The following is a 20059-nucleotide window of genomic DNA, read 5'->3' as shown; positions in this document are numbered from 1 at the left end:
ACATGCACACACACACAAGCAAAGACTTTCATTGCCGAGGTTCACGGTTCACATCCTCCAATATTTCCTTTCCCTTATACATTATTATATAATTTACTAATTGAAAAAATTATGAAAGCATGATAATTTTATAAAAATTTTTTAAGTAAAACTTTACTCATTTAAAATTTTATATAAGCTTGAAAAATTCTGATATCATCAATGGCGTACAGCGATTATTTAAATTGGATTTTTGATAGAATAAATTTTTAATTTTTCGTCGCTAAAAATTAACCCACTACTAACGCATAGTACATTTCAAGAAAATAAATAACCGTTTACGAGATTTAAAAAAAAATAATTTTTTTCTTGAATGTCTTGTATCTCCAAAACTAAGCTGTTTATGCAGAAGCGTATATAAATTTTTTTCATAAAATCATTTAAGAAATTACTTCATTAGTTCCCGGAACGTACTTATATACCCTGTATATATGTTTATAAATTATTAAAATATATATAAATATAAATTACAATATATAGCACACATATATATATATATATATATATATATATATATATATATATGTATGTATGTATAGTATATTATATAAAAAATGTGTGAGTGTGCATTTAAAAAAAAATAAGACTATATTATAGTTAACACACTTGAAAAATTACGAAAAATATTTTATGATTAACTGTGATTCTCAGCCATTGAAAGTCGATGCGAGAATAATTTTATTACATATATTTCGTCATGATTTGTCATTATAGACTCTAATAATTATCGCCTATATAATACACATCACAAATACAGTAAATACAATAATATTTTAAAGTGAGATTGCCGTATTAATATCATTGTGTATTATTCGATGAATAATTTAATTAAATTTCAACGACTAAATTAATTCTACATTACTGATTCAGTCTGTCAAGTTATTCATAAAAATCTATGTCATGTGCTCAACGAAAGGATAATAATGTAATAAAACTTTTAGAAGTAAAATTACATAATTAAGCTGCTTAATTAAATTGTCGAAAAACTCTCAGTGTCTAAGAGAGTTTACTTTTTATGTCTAGAAAAAATTACGATTCTCTCGAAAGCCTTGCCATTACACTTTAATAACTTTAATAAGTTCCATATATCTTACAATTACGAGATTAAAGTCGACGACTTGAGATTAAAGCTTGTAGATGTAGACTTTTTGTTCTTTCGCACAAACACGGACAATGATGAAAGCTGTTGCACATTACGTAAACGTTGATTTTAATTTTGCGTATGATGCAACATGATAATATCGCAAGACAATCAATCTTAATATATTTCGTTATCTCTCTTTATAACTATTAGAAATTTATTTACGCTATTTTTGCGTATCATTTAAAGCATTATCTCGGCAAGCATAGAATCATGAACATCGCGTAATATCACATTTATCAAATCCAAAGAAAGAGTTTAAATAATGTAATACTTATTTATACTTATATATTTTCTATACATTGATCAGCGACTTGGTTTCCCCAGTTTTTTTTTAATAGTACGACTTACTATCGAAAACCCGCACGCATGCGTTTGCTGCCTAACACGATGGCTCGATAAGAGTTATATATTAAAAGTCTTTTTTAACATACTAACTTGTATATTATTATTAATATTATAGATAGAATAACTTATTTTAATGCAGGGAAATACTTGAGATTAAGATCCAAAAAGCCACGAAAAAAAAGAAAATGCATTATGATCCTGAGTAACAAGCCAAGATTACTCATACAAAATTCACTATCGACCTTTTTAACATGGACACACTGGAATAAACTAATTAATCTAGATACAATATAATTATATTATTTCTCTGACATTATATTCTCGTGTAAACTTATATGGCTTAATATTTCGAGAATATGCTATGAATATTCATAATGAATTATGTCATTGTCCTGACTTCGAAATATATGGCACTTCGAGAAATGATTACATTTATACACAAATGAAAATGTTAAATCAATACTTGCCACCATCTCTCGTTGCACGTTGCAGAAACTTGTGCGAGAAATGTTTATCGACCATTGTCGAACATGCGTCGCAAACATTTGGCAAATGTTTCCTAAATAGTGCATTATTTGTCACGTCTGTAATATATCGCATTTAATATACCTCCTGGAACGTATCGAGTATTTGTGAAACAACTGTCGAAACAGTTTCTTTCTCAACATTTGTAATGGGTCACGCTGCACTCTCTACAATGACAAATGTAAGCGAGATCGAAATAAATATATTAAATTATCTCTTTTTTTTTTTAAATAAAACACACGAATGATATTTACAGACTAAATATCGAGCGAAAATTAAACCGACACATTCGCAACAAAACATGCACTCTCTTTAACAGCTTCAAGTTTAGCTGAGGTAGGGTGCTTTATATGAAAAGCAAAATCATAAAAGTCAGACTAGTGAGATAAATGACGAGAATATCTTATTCTTATCGAATCCTCGTACGATTCTACGCAAATTAAAAGTTATCAACATTTGCAACATAGTGCTCGACATATATTCCAGAGAACTTTTGAGATAAATATCTAATTTGTTCTCTAATGACCCTGCAGCGTACTGCGTAATTTAATCAGTATCTTTATACTTCTTGCACGAGATATCTTTGCAAGATTTCTAAATCCGGACTTTATGCTATTTATGCTCGATTACTCTACTATGCGACCACCTTGGATGCCCACGCCTGAAGCCCACTTTCTGACCCTTATCCACCCACTCAGTTTTATAACTGTACATTAAACGTCCAATTGTCCGAATATACAATTAATCAACTGTCCAATTATTTCGCCCACGAGGCGAGCAAGGGATAATGCTGCCGCTATAAAGGTGACACGAGGGTGATAAATCGACTATGAACCCGTTCGGGAACTTACATTATCTACGACACCGCCTTAGCAGATAGTTTCACACTCGCATTGGAATCACTATCGATTCACGAAAGTTTAGTCGCTCCTGTCACTCCTCGCTTCTCGAAACAGACGTAGACAGTCGAAAGGTCGTGTCCCACCTTCGTAAAACTTATAATCGCGCCTCTTTCTTGACTTTATTCAAGTCTCACTGTCGAAAATCCTCCCTTATCTGACGGACCTCCCTCGACGATCTAGTCCGGGAATGAAGAAAGAATCAGGTCCATCTAAAAACAGAAGATGAGAGGCAGTGAATATAGAGAAGGAGAAAAAGAGAGTGAAAGAGACGTAGCAATGGAATTTCATTAGCTGGTGGAATTTGAAGAGAGAGTAAATCGCGAGAGATGTTCTGCAGCGGATTACATTTAAACGAGAAAATCTGACTGACTGCGAACATTGGTGTCTCGTCTGTTTCGCACTGATACAGACTGTGCTCGAGAAGCAAATGATTCGTAGATTAACTCTTAGCTCGTGGCAATCCATTTTTTTACGATTCAATCCGACAAAAATGTGAGAAAAATGACAAATTTGTGAAAAAAATTGTCAAGATTTTTATAACGATAACAATAAAATCTAGAGAAAATATAAAACATATAAAATTTTATTATTTAAAAAAAAAATATTATTATTTAATTAAAATTTTTCTCTTTCAGCTCTTGTGAGTTTAGATTACCTATTTTATTTTTTTTTTCATTATGTCCTTAGTTATTTGCCCGTTTGGATATACATATCACAAACTTTATATTTCCCTAAATAGACTAAATAGAATCATGTAGCAACTAAACAAAATATCGAAACATTTTTTATATTTCAATTTTCGTAGTTATAATTATTTTAATAATAATATAATAAATAATTCTTTTTACAAAACACACACTCGCATTTCTGATGAAATACATCGTTAGGATTATGAAATTATTACGGAACTTTCTCATCGATGAGCAGGTTTGAGAGGATTTGCGAGGTAGAGATGAGGTTTTCGAATCTTTTTCTTTTCGATATTTTCCTTTAGAGACTTATCAAGTGAGACAGCTACATTATACGGCTGAAGTCTTAAAAGAACTTTATATCACTGAAAAATGTTTTACCTGAAAAATTATATTATGAAACACGTACTGTTCTATTATGTGTCCAACATTGCAAAATCGATATTTTGTAAATATTGTTGATATCTTATAATAAAATAACATTCTATCAAATAATTGCAAAAAAAAATATAAATATATATAAATCATTTATATTCATAAATTCAGTACGCTTTAAAAATACTTTGTTACTTGCAAGAAATAATAAATATTATAAATATATAAATATTTGCGAAATAAAATATTTTCTGAATGCAAAAATTGCCGACTGTTTTTGTACAAAAAGTTTAATTTAATATAAGTAATTCACTTGTTTTTCTTTATTCTTATATCCTGTTAATATAAATTGCATGGCTGAATTAGTAGCAATTAGCACTTGTAGTGATAAATTATAAAATGGCTGGAATACTTTCATTTTTATAATTAAATATATAACATAAAAGAAGATATAAGAAATGTATTAGGAAAAAGAATTATATATTTTTTTTCTTATAGATGCAGATCTATATTATAGATCAATTAAAAATTATTTTAGATAATTTTTTTATTTTTTGATATAAAGTATCTCAACCATTTAAGTCTTAAAAGTTAAATTATTGTTAATTAAAGTCTATTTCATATTTGTTTGATCCATAAGATTTAAAAAATTGACATTGGAGAAACATTTCTTTCGCTGTTTTCAGAAAATATTATATTTGTTTTTGATATGTTTTGATTATTTTTATCACATATCTCTTAACAATTTTATATAAATATTATTTTTAAAAAATACTATGATTTTAATTATAAAAGTTATTGTTATGATTAATTATTTTTAATACATACGTAAAAGTTCATATCTGCGAAGCATACGAAACATGCAAAAATATAAACGAACATGTATAATGTACAATACTAATTAATGCAATGACTAATAAATACATGCAACAATTAACAGATTTCCGATCGAAAAGCATCGTCCCAATTTTACCCGTAAATTTATTTTTGTTGCTAGATTGTAGAAACGCGAGGACGACAATTGGTTAAATGGCATTAAACGACAAAATTGTGGTCATTCGTAATTTACAAACATATGAATATTTTTTTCATTTATCCCGATGCAAAACGGAAAAGCCGAATTAAAAAGTGCCGAACTCGTGTTTCTGTTTGTTTTTTGATATGTGTTAAAACAAATAAAAAAATAAACTAATGTTAAAAATTAATTAGTTTATAGTATTAATAAATTAATTTAATAATGTTTTAAAGGATTGTTTGTAAAGGATTTATATAAAATTTTTAATTTAATAATAAAACCGAAAAATCAATGCTTGGTTATTTTTTTGTATTTTAAAAAGTAAAAAATAAATCTAAAAGAACATATTGCAGTTATTTTAAAAATGTAATATAAATTAGAAAACAAACTTGCTAGTTGAGATAAACTAAATTCGTGTTTTAAACTTTTCATTTTTCTATTTTTTACAAGAAGAGGAAGTAAATATTAACAGTTTAGCTAACTAGCCTTTTTTGCGTTCAATCTGTTTTCTTTATTTATGTATTGAAAATGTGTTAAAAATAATTCATCTTAGAAATTATTCTTAATTATAAAATTTTGAATTTGTCTGCAACCTTCTCTTTAGAAAAAATATATATAATTTAATTCAATTGTGTGTGTACTATTTCAAATAAAAAATGTTCTTAAAAAATGCTAATTTGTGACAAATATGATCAAATACATACATCTTTTTTATATAATATTTACTAAAACATATACCTAAAACTCTTTTAAACTTTCACGATGCTATATGTTAAAATAAATTCAACTTCCTTCGATTTGCCGCGGAGTTAGATATAAGGAAAGATCCGTGCGATAAATTTAAAGCGAACCGGAATCGATGTTAAATCTGAATATACGAAACGACGTTGACGGACCATTCAATTTACCTCGATCAAATCATGTTTCCTTCGTTTACGATATTCGTGGACAAGCGTGGTTGACAAGCGGACATTCGTGGCGCATGCACGAGCTTTCTAACAGTGTCCAGGTTCGTTCGCTGACCAAGGTGTCGCAAAACAACATCACGGATGGACTACAAGATGCGGATTGGTCGAGTTTCGGGACCTCGACCCGCGGAAGGAGTTTCGAATCCACCTAAATCATGCATGCAGAAACGGACAATTTTGGAATAGAATCTTAATTCAAGTTAATATTAAAAGTTTTCAAGTCGTAAAATTTGTACACCGAACAGTTTAACTAATAGACAACTCAAAATTCAAGAAAAAGATACCAAGTTCGATAAAACACTTCCTTTTCTATCTTATATATCTTCTTCTTTATATGTTATATTACAGTTATAATAATTACGTTAAAATAGAAAACGAATAAGAACATTATGTAATCGAATTATTGTCTAATCTTTTTTGATGAGTTTATAAATGTCTTGTTTTTATCGGCTTATGAAAACCGATGTAAAATTATCAGCGAAAAATGTTTTCCGCAATAAAACACGTAATTCCTCCTATAAATCATAAAGCTACGTGCGCGTTTTTCTCATGTGTTTTCGTTGCTTTCACAAATTTTATGTCCAATATCAACTATTTGCTATCGTTTGTCAAGTATTGATATGGTTTATAGTTCATTTTAACTCAAATGTAGTCGCATATCTAATTGTAAGATTAATATGTTGCCGAAGACCGCGTTATAAATTGCGAATAAATTCTTTCAAATATACTTTGGCGAGTTAGGATTTTTATAGAACATCGTAAACGTAGCTTTACTCGAGTCCTTAAGCAAAAATAATTGTGGGATCTACATAACTCTCGTTTTATTCATACATTAAATTAAAAACGGTTTACCGAGAAATTAACTTTTTAATGATATTATAAGCCCAACTTTTTAAATCACTGCAGGGAAAAAATTGCTAGTACTCTCTCTTTTATAAAATGACACGATGAAATTCGCAGAGTACATTTCGAAAGGTCGATAAACGCAATTTTTTTGCGCAACTCTGTCATTTTATCTTTCGTTTTATTCGACGATATCAAAACGAGAGCGCTATCGATACATATAATAAACAACATACCTCACGCTGGTGCTTCTGGTCTGGCTGAGACTGGGATGCCTCGTTACGGATGACCGGTAGCCTCTTCTAGGGCAGCAAATCCATCCACCGCAGGCAGCTGACAGGAAGCTCTCCCTGAAGTGCTTGGACATAAATCCGTAAACTATCGGATTTATACAGCTGCAATACCAAATACCGGATTAAAGGAGCGACGATTTGAAAGTCACCGACAGTTAGATACAGCCGCTCGTGAAGTCGCAGTTGCGGACACTCGCGGTTGCATCGATATGCGGAATCAAATCTGCACTTTAAATCTCGAATGCGTAAACGCGCGGCACAATTTTGACCCGTCTCCATTTTATATGCAAATCCTGTATCGGCTATTTTATCTCAAGTGAACCCCGCCCCCCGACTTGTTCAGAGAACAAAAAGAAAAATGCACTATGAACATTCTACGAAGGAAGAGCAAAAGTTAGAAAGTACTTTCTTTTTTAGAATATATTTTAAAAATTCTATGCAAAAAAAATAATTCGAATATATGAATAGGGTTATTTTCACATGACATCTATCATTAAAAATTAAAATAATATCTATTTAATATATTTATTACATATAATAAAATAAAATAAAATTTTTTTAGATATACATATATATTAATGTTTTAAAAAAAATTTTGTAATTTTCCAAATAAAAAAAATATTTTTATTTCTCAGGAAATAATATTTGTCATAACTTAATAATTAAAAGTTAGAAACGTTATAGTAGAGTTATGAAATATAAGCGAAATTGAACAAAATTATGATAATAATGATTCATTTTGTTTAATATGTTTGAAATTCGTGTATTCAATTTGTAATTATATTTAATTATAGTTTATTATTAAAAGATAATGAGAGCCATTTTATCTTATACTTTTATATGTCAAATGTGTATCTGGCTATCCATCAATTAATTAATATAAGGATTTTCAAGGATCTTAATCCTACAGAAATATGGGATAGTCGCAGTAAAGAACGTAATAGTAGTAAAACTGGATTTAAGGATAAAAGACCGGTATTTCGAAGTTTATATTAAAAGAGAAGCTTTTGCAAAATCAAAATTTGTTTGCAACCCAAGCATAAACTGTATTACTTTTTTTTTTACAAGTCCAGTTTTTGCTAGTAATACGAACTCCCACACTGTCTCGAAGTACAGATAGAGATGTCTATATCTACAAAACCAGAAGACAGGTCAAACTTAAAAAACTTGCTAAACTCCGCTACGAAGATTTTTCCTTCCGTCCAATCGAGAAAAGTTAAGAGCTACTTTAAAATTTGAGATAGTATCTCTCGCTTAACTAACGCTACCGAACTTATAACATAATAATCGAAAATATAAAATGTCAGAATTTAGATGTAAAAATCTTTACAAAAATATTTCATAAAATAAAATATATATTGTTTCTCTATCCAACAAGTTTTATCATTTGTAAAAATAATTTAAGATAAATCTGATATTTCAAAGAATTTTTTTATCTTGACAACAAACTGTGATATACAAAAACTGTCACAGAAAAATCACTATTTCAAAAATTTATGTTTTATCAAGATAAAAAGATTAAATTTGCATTATGCATAATTTCACTGTGATGCATTTTATTTACACATCGATTAGTAATTTGATTTCGTATCAATAAAAAGTTTTTTTTTTGTAATCTTAAATCGTCGTATTGCATTAGTGTCTGGCAATCTCTAGTATTTGTAATATCGAGAGAGCTGTTATAGAAAAAATATCTAAATTCTCAATGAAAGAACTCTGTCCAGAATACAAAATTTAAAATGTTGTCTAGAATACAAAATTAAAAGTGCTATTCAAACGACAAAACGAAGCATTTATCGAATGTTGAGAAAAGCGCATATTTGAACAGAAGAGAAGAAAAATTTTTTAACTTTAAATATAAATTTTTTATTTATTTAAAAGAGAGAGAGAGAGGGGGAGGAAAGGAAAGAGAGAGAAAGAAAAGATTATAAATTTTCAGTATGAGATATCTCTCTTTGTCTCTTTAATTAAATTCCAAATTAAATTTCAATCAAGGTAAACTCGACTGCACGTTAAAAAGACAACGAAATTTTGTTTATTTATTCATGTTGTAAGGATATAATATTTCTCAATATTACATATTTTTCAAAGCGAAATTTTTTACAATTAATTCTTCTTGCTAAAAATTCTACACGAGATTTGTCAAAGAAGCGATTTATCGAAAAAACTATGTGGAAGGTAGTAAAAAAGACTTTTCGTGTTTCAATAAATACCAAATCAAATTAAAAGCATAAAATAAAATTACGTGAAAGGAATGTACGGTCACTTTCCGTGGAAAAAGATACGCAGACTAAAAGAAATAATACCAATTTTCTTTCAAAGGGCAAAGGAAATCAATTTTTTGAAGATGACGATACGAAATAAATCACACGAAGCTGGGAATGCAATGTTTTCTCGCAACGATCCGAATCACTTCAATAGTATGCAATTTATCTATTGCATTCAATGTTGTTGCCTAGCAGCGACATGACTTGTTAAGCTAATCAGAGGTTGTTATCAAAATGATACGATGTGTTCGTAGAGATAGCTATTACAGTTATCATTCTATATCGCGTGTATGTCGCTAAAAAGCGACATGAGTGACATGAAAGGAAGAGCGAGTACGCACATTTGGTGAAAATAATTCCGCACGCGTCCTTTCACCGAGTTGTCGCAATTCAATGTAGAGATCAAAATTTCAATTCTAACTACAAATTTACCCACATAGCGTAATTTCATAAGAACAAATTGTATATTCAAAAGCATATAAAATAAATCAAATAAATATTTCATAAAAGAGTTTTCACAAATCAAATTTACAACATATCGGAAAGATCAAACATCAAATCCAATTAATACGTTTATGTATATTTTTATATAATATCAAAAGAGTCAAAATTGTCTATATTTGTATATTTTACGAAAAAAATGGTCGCGAAAATATTTGCACTATCAAAACGTAGCCTGCGAAGATTAGCACTGCATATGCGCATTAAAAAATAATTTTAGTTAAATTTGTCTCAAAAAATGTAATTCATGTTCTATGCATAACAAATGGTTCACTAATGATAGAGGAGATATAAATATGCAACAACATATACGGAATAGCAAAGTTTCTAACTTTGTGGACTCTTGTATTCAAATTATAACTTCATGAATTAATAAATAGTGACGTTGCTCTCATTCTACTTGATTATTTTATACTATAGAGCTACTTTCTACCTTCTACATTTAGTTGTTTTCAACCCAGGTGCAAAATTTACATCAGTTTACATATTTACAATGCATTAACTAATTTTTACTTTAATATTTTGAAGAACATTTATTTTCAAAAAATATTAAACAAATTTACGTAATAAACAAAAGATAATCAAAATAAAAAATCTATTTCCAATAAATTTTCCAAATAACTATTGCTTAAAAATTTAAATTTGGTGTATAATAAATCAAAAGCATACTAACTTAAAAAATATTAAATATAATAAAAAATAAAATATTAAAAAATATTTAAAAAATTCTGAACAAAGATTTAATATTTCACTTTAATATTTCACTTTAATTTTTCTGCCATTTCATCAATTTTCCTACCTAAATATAAACAATTAAAAAATATATTGATTTTCCATCATGTACCTTTCCTTCTATATATTTACATGTCACGTTCATTTATAGACTATACGATCTTATTGGCGAAACGGAACTAACGTCTGACCAGCAAGACACTTTCTCTACTGATAATACGAGCAAATGAAAAGCAAATGAAAGCAGTAACCTCCGCAATGGTTTTGATTACGTGAAAGACGAGTTGCTGTAGGCATGAGAGATCGGTTTTAAATTAACGACTCTCTAGCGTTTAATCTCCGATACAAACCCATGGTTGTACATACCTGTTAAAGTAGGCCATCAATTGGAACACGGTGTTGAGATGCTTGTGCGTCCCACCCTTGATACGTGGCAAGATACCGTAAGCAGTCAGCACGTTATCGATGAGCATCGGGGCCCAGCAAATCGCAAATAACACCACAACAGCCACTAACATCTTCACTACCTGTTGATAAAGCATTTTCGAGCAGTCACAAAACTATTTTCCGACACTTACAGGAGTCAATACGATCTATATGTGAAATACGAGTATACGGAACACTTTAATACAGCAGCAGTATAGAAATATACCGAAGCACAAATAGAATTTATCGTGAAGAACGTGGATTTTATCTCGAGTGTACAACTTGAAGGTATATTTCTCCGTTAATCTAGTCACGATTATATGCGATTTATGATCTTTATAAATGGCTCTCTTCTTTTCTTTTAATATAAAATTAAAAAATTATTTTTTTCATTATAATTTTTGAAATCTGAATTTTTTTAATAAATTTGATAAATTTCAATTATTAAGGAACAATTTAAAATTAATTAATAATGTCATATTTATAGAAATAAGATGATTTGATTATTGAGAGAGTCTACAAACGCGCGTTTTGTAAATTTAATTTCTTGTAAATTTAGCTATCTATTTTTCAACATGTAAACATAGGAAAATTTGCAAAATCAAACCTGCTTCATGGTCCGTGATTCATCGTCATTCTCCTCTCGACGCGGTTTACGCTCGCTTCCACTCTGTCGTTGCGTCATTGGTATAGATTCTGTATCCACGCTGTTTGGACTCAATCTAAAACAGATTAAAACTGCGCTATGATTGTGTGCAAGAGGATCTCGTACTAATCACGTATTGTTAATATTGTCAATGTCATACACCATCTGGTTCTGGAATGAATGGATCAAAAATAAATCAGTTGTTCTGCTAACTAAACTTCAAGCAGAGGCAAATAGATAGTAAAGTATAAAGAGAGTTCAAACAGATTTTCTTACAATTATGGATTACTTGAGCTTAATTATTTTTAATAACTTTCTAAATAACTTTTTTAATAATTACTATTTTTAATAACTAATTTTTAATAACTTTAATCATTTTTAATAAAAATAAAAATTAAATTTTTCATAAAAAGCTTTTAATAAAAAATTATTATAATATATGTAATATAAACAGTATATTCATCACATTGTGAGATCACATGCGCGAGTGAAAAGTCAAATAAGTCAAAAGTAATTTTATAGCACTTAATCCTCTAATATATTTTCCATTAACAATTAATTTATTTACAGGATTTACACTTTTAAGATTCAGTTACGCAAGACGAAAAAAAAAGGAAAGAAACGGCGCCAACTTGATTCTGCGGAAATGAAGTGAATTTATCGTGAGCAACGATAATTTAGTTAAAATCAAATTGATCAAAATCGGGATCCACAAGCGATGGATGAGAAAAACGACTTTCCTTCCCGACGAATCGATTTTATCGAACGAATTAGACACATTATCACTGAGAAGCTTCAAGAAAGATTGAATGCGGTTCACTGGAGAAGTCTTTATACCCCTGGTTTTCTCGAATGTTCTTGATTTTGTCAGAATATTTTTATTTTTATTATCAAGGTCGGACCAACAGCGATTTTAATTAAATACGCGATTTGTTATTATTTGGACTCCTTCGGGCGACCGCGCGAGCTTGAGTCTCGATATTCGTCAACGCGCAAAAACATGACGCGGTAATTTTATATTGCTTTAAGGCGACTTAGGATTTTATTTGTGTAATGCGCATTACAATAAATTAGGAAATTAATTTCAGAGAAATAATTGCATATCGCGTTTATTAATTTTAAACATTCTTTCTTCATTTTCATTGTATATTACATACATACATATTCATAAATAAAAGATCGAGAAGAAATGTGGAATTGAATTTTGTCTACTATGGAATTTATGGTTAGCATATGACAACAATTTTATCTCAGGAAAATTCCTTTTTTTAAATTGATCGATAATAATATTTTAACAATAAGATTACAGGCAATAATTAAAAATACCTTCTTTTATGCATTTGATTTTTTTCATGATATTTTCTAAAGAAATTTTTATATTTTTACATTTTCCTCGATCAAAAAATCATTATTTAAGTAAACTGAAATTGATTGCATTTTTTAATTAATTAAAGTAATTATGTGAAAATTATTATTATCTTAAAAAACATCCTTTTCTTTAAATATACGCTGATTTCGTTTACGTTTAATTTTTGCGACGAGTTGGAAAACATCTTGAAAAATCTTAAATATACTTTTTATTCTTTTTCGAAAGCAAACAGAAATATATTCATGTTATTCTATATATTAATTAATAATTAATTTATATTAATTAACAAAAAATAACTCTTTTTTTAAGTATGCAAGAACCTTTCAACTTCATTAGGTAATCTAAATATCTTTTGTAGTAAATTTCTGCAATTATTAATGGAACAAAGAGATCTCTCGAGCTATTTCCAACTGCACATGTCGAGTGGTTGTTTAGAAACGCGCACTTGCGAAGATGTTTTATGAGACGCGAGGAAGACGATGAATCGAAGTCAAGTCAAGCCATAAAGTGCAAGCGCATTCCCGCATTCATGCCATTATATTTGCCGATCGCCCTCGATCTATTTCAAGCAAACTGCCTGCGGCCTGCACTTTCCAAAGAAACTTTATATGACTACGATCAATTGCTATAGATTTGACTTTTGCCTTTAAATATCACAGGTTATTCATACACGTAGCTAATAATATAATTAAACAAACATGATAATTTCTGAGCAATTATGTTCCTCCCGGGATATTTTTAATTCAAAAGTTATGTATTTTTAGCAAAAATGCACAATGTGCTAAATCAAACTAGACAAATTACTCCTTTTAAATTTGATGACATCGAGAAAATTGTTTTAAATTTAATTGTTTTAAATTTTCTCATCTATTTTTTTATTACGTTTTAATTATATCGTTTCTTCGATTCAAAGATTGACAACATGAAGTTTTATTTCGATTTTGCGTTTATTATTCATATTACGAACTACGAATCGCGAATGAAATCTCGTGAAACGATATTATTTTATAGCGAGACATATACAGTTGCCAAACGGCAGACGCAAAACGTGTTATAAATGGAAAAGCAATCTTCCTCGTCGCGTATTATCGCGTTGATCGACCTCGATATAAATTTCGACGGAGTTTCCGAAAATCCAACTATCGGATTGCAATTTATATTAAATCTGGAGCGTCGTGTCACGGAACGTCCATCAAATGTCGGAAAAATACTATTTTCCTCTTCCTCGTTTTCCCATGATTAGTGATTGACGTCCGCGACGAGGTAATCGACGTTTCATATGAGACGAGAAAACACGCTTCTCGATCGCTTCAGGGCTGTCGCACTATGAAAGGCAAATAACAGTTTATGCGCCCATTTGTGGATTACCATGTCCGCGCCTATATGGTATAACGAACATCGCGCGTAAATTAATGATCAACGCACACGATCGGATTCACCGATTATCCTACACACGGTGGAATAAACGATAGAATTCAAACGAACAAAATTTCCGAGCACGCGAGTATGTTGCGTAATTCATGAGATATTATACGATATCGCACTACTGATTAAGTTAACGATCTATTTTCATTACCCATAATTTTAATAAGCCATCAATTATTATTTATATAATTCACAAAATTTTATTGCGTTAGAAATTTTGCAAAATAAAGATAATCCTCATTATTATTTTTTTTATTGCAATTCTATTAATAATTGTTGATTTCTTTTCTTTTCTTTCGATACAATATCTCGAAAAAAACTTTTACTGGAAATTATATTTTACATTATTTAATTATTATTTTAAATTATATTTAATTATATTTATAGAGATTAAAAAATTCAGTTATTAAATAAAATATCTGAGTCTTACATAATTTAAAAGCTGAAAAGATGTTTTTAGAGTAAATTTTCTAGTTTCTCGCGAAGCAGAAGAAAAGTATGCCTTCAAGCATGCAGTTAAAAACCCGGAAATGGAGGAGGAAAAGTGAAAAACTGCATTTTCTCTGGACTTACGCGTGTCGCGACGTCATATGGTACCGCCGCTTCATAACGCGCCAGATCTCCCAGCAGATGGTCGCGTAGCAAAATGCCATGATGGTCAGCGGCAGTATGAGGACTACTACCAACATATAAACCTCATGAAACCGCCACAAAAGTCCGGCTTCGGAATCACGAACGCACCAATAGGCGATTAATCTCACTCCGACTTTTTTATGCGTCTGAAACACAGAGAAGATAGTGATAAGAATAAAGAGATGCGAGAGAGCGCGTTGCTCCGAAATCTCTAACGAAAAAGGCGTAAGGACTTTTTCACCTTCCGTCCCGCATAACCGTGTTTATTAAGTCGTTAGACAGACATTTACATATAAGCGACGATAAGATTCCGTCGGCGCATCGAGGAAGATTTTTATCGCACCCTCGCCATTTATTTCACGTCGCCGTAAAAAGGATCAGCGTCCATGCTCCACGCTTTATTAATCCTTTACGACGTGATTCTCTTTCTTTGGATACAACCAAGAGGACAATCTTATACATCCGATAATGGGATATTTACGGAACAATCTGAGACATGAAAGAGAATTCTTTTACATTTTTATATTTTCTTTTCTTTTGCAAAAAGAAAAATAAAAGAACGATTACAAATTGTAATTAAACTAAAGCTAAATAAATCGTCTCAGTTTTTAACAAAAACTTTTGCTATCGAAAACGGCCTTATATATTTTTTATTTTAATCTGACCATGAATATAGATATGTCATCTTTTTACAAGATCTCTCAACGAGAGGCAGAGAGATCTGAGATAAAATCATAAACAATAAAAAATTTATTAATCTTTGATAAATACTTTGGAAAATAAAAATAAAAGGATTATCAAGGATTATTTCGAGAAAATTATGTTTGAAATAAAAGAAATTGAAAATAGAAAGCAACTGTTTTATATGTTTTTTTTTCCTTTTTGAATAATAATTTTTGTCAAGAGCTTTACGAATAACATTTCTAAACAAGTATTTCTATTTCGGACTGAATTCTTCTTCATTTGCGTTTCATTCTCGGCGACTCCATAACTTTTATGCCACATCTGCGAAAAAATTTCATTTACTTCAATCGTTCATTTTTATTATTTGGCAAGAATAAAAAAAGAAGAATCTTTTGTATAATAAACTTATCTATCGGTTAATTTTGATTTAAGAATATTATATTTAAAATTTTAAAAATAAATTTATATATTTCAACTTCAAATTTATACATTTCATCCCTTGAAGGGATTATAATTGGTTTATCTCTGATGTGATTTATTGAAACATTCTTCTTTCGTGTAAAATACAATTGTTGCAAGTTACAACATTATTCGATTGAACGAACGTGGGGACGTACCAATTAATGGCTTCGAAAGTTCTCTCTAGAAGAAGAAAGAATTTAAAGAATTTAAGGGAATTCTGAAATTTCTCCATCTCTCCATCTCTCCATCTGTTCAGTCCTACTTAATACTTGTGATTCAATTTTAGATAACACATACGAGATAATCTTCATATAAGATAATACTCAGTATCGAAAGGCGTATTTAGTGTTAAATGCGAAGTACGAGTATGGATTAAAGTGTCATTAACGATAGTTCTAAGACACACCTACAGATAATGAGATGTACTTATCAAGCTTCCCATTCACACGAAAATGTCACGTGCTTCAGAGAAGCTTCCGCCAGCTGGAAATCCAATCACGTTGGATTCCCTCGATTTTCCACTACGCAGCCGATTATCCCGGCTTAACGGTGTATCTTTTTTTAACCGTCAGATAAACCATCAGATAAACCATCGCTTCTCAAAGTAAGTGGGTAGAGCGGATGTATCAGCTTTATCGAATATATTATTGTAGGGCGTATCGTTCTCGGATTTCGGATTTGATTGAAATCTAGTGTAAGTGAAATATTGCTGAGCGTCGCTTTGCATACGCGATCAAAATTAACCAATACCACACGCCACGCAAAATAGAATAATAATTGTCAATGCCAAATTATATATACAAATATATTACTTCGGACGTATTATTTGCGTTCAGCAAAAAATCGCTCGAAGGCTCGATTGTTTGATATAGTATAAATGATATTGTTTGAATTGGTGATGTATTCTATAACACTTTTAACACATATACGCAGAATGATTTTCCAAATCTACAGCAAATGGTTTGCTGGTTAATGCTTTATTTATGTGTTGTAAATTCTATCGCATATAAATCCTAAATTAATTCATTGAAATCTACTGGCGTAGTTTCTCTCATCGACTTTTTTCCAATCAATTCCTCCTTAGCAAGAAATTGCTACACATCATAAAAAGATGGAGAATAAAAAAATGTTTTTCATTTAGCTCCCACGGTAGAAAAACAAAACCTTGTTTAAGCAAATTTCATTTTTATGTGATTTTAATTACTTGATAAGTTAAAGAGATTTAATGCTAGAAATAGAAGAGATATAAAAACAATGGTATGCAATTTAATTAAAGCACAGATGTGTGAGAGAACGCGTACCTGTGTAAAAATCATTGGAATTCCCAGTAGAAACGATGCAATCCAAGTTATAATCACAATCTTGCGAGCTTGACTTATGGTACACGTGTACTGCGCCCTCATTGGATGCACTATTGCGTAATATCTGAAACAATATATTAAAATTATTACAAAATTATGTAAATTTTAAATAGTTATATTACAAGCATTAACATGTGTGTAGCATATTTATCAATATGTAGTAATATATATATGTATGTAGTAACATATTCAGGTACTTAAAGTAAAAAATTAAAAATCTATGTTTTTATTATGTTGTTATTAAAAATCTATGTTTGCAATAAAACAAATGCAAAGATATAAAATGCCACAACAATTAAATTTAATTAAAATACATTAAGAAATATTATAATCAATCATTAATTTTATTAAGAAATTTTACCGATAAATCACTATTAAATGAATCACTATTGAAACATTAAAAATACAATTGCGTGAAATATTTTCGAAATATTTCTTCATATGTTAATTGTGATTCTTGTAACGTTTCTAGATTTATAGCATTCTATCTTACGACATACTTTATTTGGGAAGTAGCATTTCATGTGATGCAGATATTAATCTATGTATATTTCATCAGAAAGAGGGAGAGAGAGAGCATTCTGTTTGCGGTATGAAAAGAGATGATAACTTATATGGTTTAAGAGATCAACCGCGCGGGCCATTCCATTTGCGCATCACGTCAAAAATATTTCGAAATAGCTATCTCGGAGTAACTATTATGCCGTAAAATGGTGCGTCCAAAATGGAATCTCACTCAAGTCGACTATCTTGTATATACTTAACCATATACTTTCAACCCGCAACTACTGCGGTATATGTTGTTGAAATCGCGCATTCAAAGTGAACATTTAGAGAGAGAATTATATTCGCCAAATTTTTACGCGGAATAATCCCAAACAAAATTAAAAAATTTAATTTGTAAATTTAATAATTTTTAATTAAGAGAGAAAACTTTTTCAAATAAAAATATATGTATATCACAGATTTCATTTCTAAAAATATTTTTTCTTCGATATAAAATACTGTAAAATTTAGTTACTAATTTTTTTCTATATATCCTTCTTCTACCATTTTATTAATTTAATCAATTTTTCGATTACACTTAAAAATTGATCTTTTTCTCAACAAAAATATCAAGGTATCAAGATATTTATAATCTTATAATAATTAAAAATAAAGGGATTTCAATCCCGAGAAAAAGTAAATGACAAAGTCATATTTTTCAAATCAATTTCAAGTAAATCTTAACAAGAATTTATTTTAAAAATTTACAAAGATATATTAATAATTGAAAAATTACAATACAAAATAAAAAATGAGATAATTTTAATGAACATAAATGGGATAATTTTTGTAAGGAAAAGATCAATTCCAAACGGATAGAAAAATTTATCGTGAAAATAGCACACAACAGAGAATTTAACTAAAACAGAGAACCTAAGCTTTATCAAACAAAAATTTTCGAGATTTCATAAGAATTACATTGTAAAAAGTGCTTTGCGGTTGTCCAATGGATGGAGAAAAAACACCTGAGCGAAACTGCATATAGATAGGAGGCTCAAATCATGGAGAAAAATTCAGTTACGAGGTTTTACTCAAGGAGAAAAAAGCTTAGATTCGATCTCTTCAACGGTGAAAAGAGGAGAATAGAAATATAATAAGTGGATAGGATAAATAGACCAAATCGCGTAATAGGGTGGAAAAACGGTTGAAGCATTTATGCTGCATCCTGCATACTCGCTCTCATTTACGGAGATATCCGTCAGTGAATTTTCCCTCCTTTATTCGCGTGCAACGGAGGATAAAAGGGACGAGAATGGCCATCTCCTCCTTGTTTTCGGTGCTATCGTCATCACATGAATATAAATTGCTTGACCGTTTGTATTCGCGTTGTGCCAATCGGTAGTGTCGATAAGGGTGGCGGAAGTCAAACAGCCAACCCGATTTTTTATCTTCCTCGAACCACGTTTGCGCTTTACGATCACGAATATGCAACTGCACGAACATCATTTCACATTCAACAATTTTTTTTATCATCAAATCATAAACTGCATTAATGTAATGAAGTGTTTTAAAACTCTGAATGAATTTCAAAACGGGATCATTTCTAAATTAAATTTCCATTTGTATTATGGGGAATAAATAAAAAAAGGATTAAACTCGATTTCTTTAAAAAATCGACAAGCATCTGCTATTGTTTATAACATCTTTAAACGACACCCATTCCAATCGTTCACGTGCTTAGCAAGGCGTATACAATAAACCTCACACACTTTTCTCTTTTAATATAAAAAGTGTAATGTATGTTATAAAGGAAAGAAATGCAACATAATAACATATTTTTAAAAAACATGATAAAATAAAAGCTAGCTACTTTTAATTTAACTTACGGATATTCTAGTTTTATTTATTCAGCGTAGCACATACGTCTTT

At 29.9% G+C, this 20059-nt stretch overlaps 1 protein-coding gene across 3 annotated transcripts in view; it reads right to left on the bottom strand.

The window, feature by feature from the left end:
* Positions 1 to 1667: 1667 nt before the first annotated feature.
* The window catches only part of LOC105252129 (QRFP-like peptide receptor), a 68532-nt gene continuing 50140 nt past the window's right edge, over positions 1668 to 20059 (bottom strand). For 2 of the 3 annotated variants that reach the window (XR_003122994.1, XR_889273.3), the window contains exons 5-11: positions 17585 to 17708; positions 15078 to 15283; positions 11672 to 11786; positions 11005 to 11165; positions 7082 to 7240; positions 5943 to 6150; positions 1668 to 3164 (exon numbers count right to left, since the gene is read on the bottom strand). Coding sequence is in view for 1 of the 3 variants with exons in the window: in XM_011259382.3 (XP_011257684.1) it covers positions 3155 to 3164; positions 7082 to 7240; positions 11005 to 11165; positions 11672 to 11786; positions 15078 to 15283; positions 17585 to 17708 (775 nt within the window). In the remaining 2 variants the exon portion in view is untranslated. The remainder of the gene's footprint in view (positions 3165 to 5942; positions 6151 to 7081; positions 7241 to 11004; positions 11166 to 11671; positions 11787 to 15077; positions 15284 to 17584; positions 17709 to 20059) is intronic. The other variant, XM_011259382.3, reaches the window with a different exon arrangement.

Source organism: Camponotus floridanus, unplaced genomic scaffold (genome assembly GCF_003227725.1).
Source record: "Camponotus floridanus strain SB8 unplaced genomic scaffold, Cflo_v7.5 scaffold3, whole genome shotgun sequence".
Classification (NCBI taxonomy): domain Eukaryota; kingdom Metazoa; phylum Arthropoda; class Insecta; order Hymenoptera; family Formicidae; genus Camponotus; species Camponotus floridanus.
The sequence above is the reverse complement of the archived record's forward strand: the minus strand, read 5'-3'. Positions and strand labels throughout refer to the sequence as shown.